Source organism: Glycine soja, chromosome 18 (genome assembly GCF_004193775.1).
Source record: "Glycine soja cultivar W05 chromosome 18, ASM419377v2, whole genome shotgun sequence".
In the NCBI taxonomy this organism is placed as follows: Eukaryota; Viridiplantae; Streptophyta; class Magnoliopsida; order Fabales; family Fabaceae; genus Glycine; species Glycine soja.
In genome coordinates, this window is record NC_041019.1 from 14,056,993 (window position 1) to 14,058,442 (window position 1,450).

Consider the following 1,450-nt stretch of genomic DNA (forward strand, 5'->3'; position numbering starts at 1 on the left):
ACTCCTTGTACTCCTCTTGATTAACTCAATTCTCTTAGCAATGAACTCATCAGCCTTCTTATTCATATCTGGTCCTTCATCACCATCTGTTTTTTAACTTTCTCCACCAATAACAAGTGGACCCTTTCCCCTGTCATTGTTCTGAGCAACAGTTCTTCCTCCTTCAACGTCTTGGTCCTCAGTTTCTGTGTCATCGTTGTCGTCATCATCGTTAGATTCCACAAGAAGGCTTTCTTTCTCAGCTGGCTGTGACACAAGAGGCACGCTTGCATGCCCCATGAACTTGTTACTTCTAAACAATGTGCCTTGCTTGGATTTATTTTCTTCATGACTTTTCTTTCCCACTGGTGTGGTTCTCTCACTTGTGAAGCTTCTCTTCAACTCCTTATTGAAGGAAGGTGCTTCATTGGATGAACCATTGAACCTTGGCTTCATGAACACTGATTTCTAAAACATTGTTGGTGGCGGAGGTGGTGGAGGACAAGACTTGTAGAAGCCCTTCTTCCTCACCGAATCCTCTGCGTTTGAAGACAACATTATAACATAAGTGTTTGAAGACAACATTATAACTTCAGCTTTTCTATTGGAATTGCTTGAAAATCCTTGAGAAATTGTTGACCTATTTAGAGATTGAACATCTGTATCAACAACATCAGCTTCAACTTCTGCATTTCTATTTGAATTGCTTGAAAACCTTTTGAAGGTTGTTGACCTATTTAGATATTGAACATCAACATCAACATGAACAGGTTCAACTTTTGCTTTTATATTCGAATAGCTTGAAAATCTTTTAGAACTCATTAACATGTACAGAGATTGAACATCAATATCTTCTTCAGATAAGCGAGATTTCAAGCTTTGAATGGGCAAAAGCAAAGGCTGCTCCCCACTTTGGTCATCAAAACTAGAATACTTTTGCAACCGTGGAGCAACAACAACAACCACAGGTTCGTTCCTGTAGTGTTGGCTGCTCCATGTTTGGACTTTTATTTCATCAGACTTAACGGGGCTCTCACCCTCGTCCTCGAAAAAAGAAGAAACCTGAAGGAACCTTGACACAAGAGTTTGTGCAGTGTCAAACCTGAAGGAACCACAGACACACCCACACACACACATATACCCAACTAAAATAACAAAACATAAGCACCCTTCAAACCCAGCATTTTAAATTAGTTTCATAATCAACTACTGATGTCTATATTTGTCTATAATTGAATTTAACCTTTTGTATGTTCTTGTATGTGATCAGTGTAATTTGCTATATAAACAAATGTTGTTGATGCTGAGTGAACCTTAGATTCCCGTTTAAGACTGAATGCAATGACTCTTGCGGACAGTTTGCATTAGTCATTGTATTTAGTCTTGAATTGTCCGTTTGGACAGTTTGGGGAGACTGGTATTTTTATGTTAGATTCATTCGTGAAGGTTATTATTATTTTCATTAATTTGA

The 1,450-nt window shown here is 38.3% G+C and overlaps 1 protein-coding gene across 1 annotated transcript; it reads right to left on the reverse strand.

Annotated features, from left to right (window-relative positions):
* Nucleotides 1-447: 447 nt before the first annotated feature.
* LOC114396971 lies at nucleotides 448-1,116 on the reverse strand. The gene has a single exon (XM_028359124.1). It carries the CDS (start codon nucleotides 1,114-1,116, stop codon nucleotides 448-450), a length of 669 nt encoding a protein of 222 aa, XP_028214925.1.
* Nucleotides 1,117-1,450: the final 334 nt, after the last annotated feature.

What these genes read in the sequence shown, in the direction of transcription:
- LOC114396971 (XM_028359124.1), bottom strand. Translation starts at nt 1,116, where the DNA reads ATGTGTGTGTGTGGGTGTGTCTGTGGTTCCTTCAGGTTTGACACTGCA.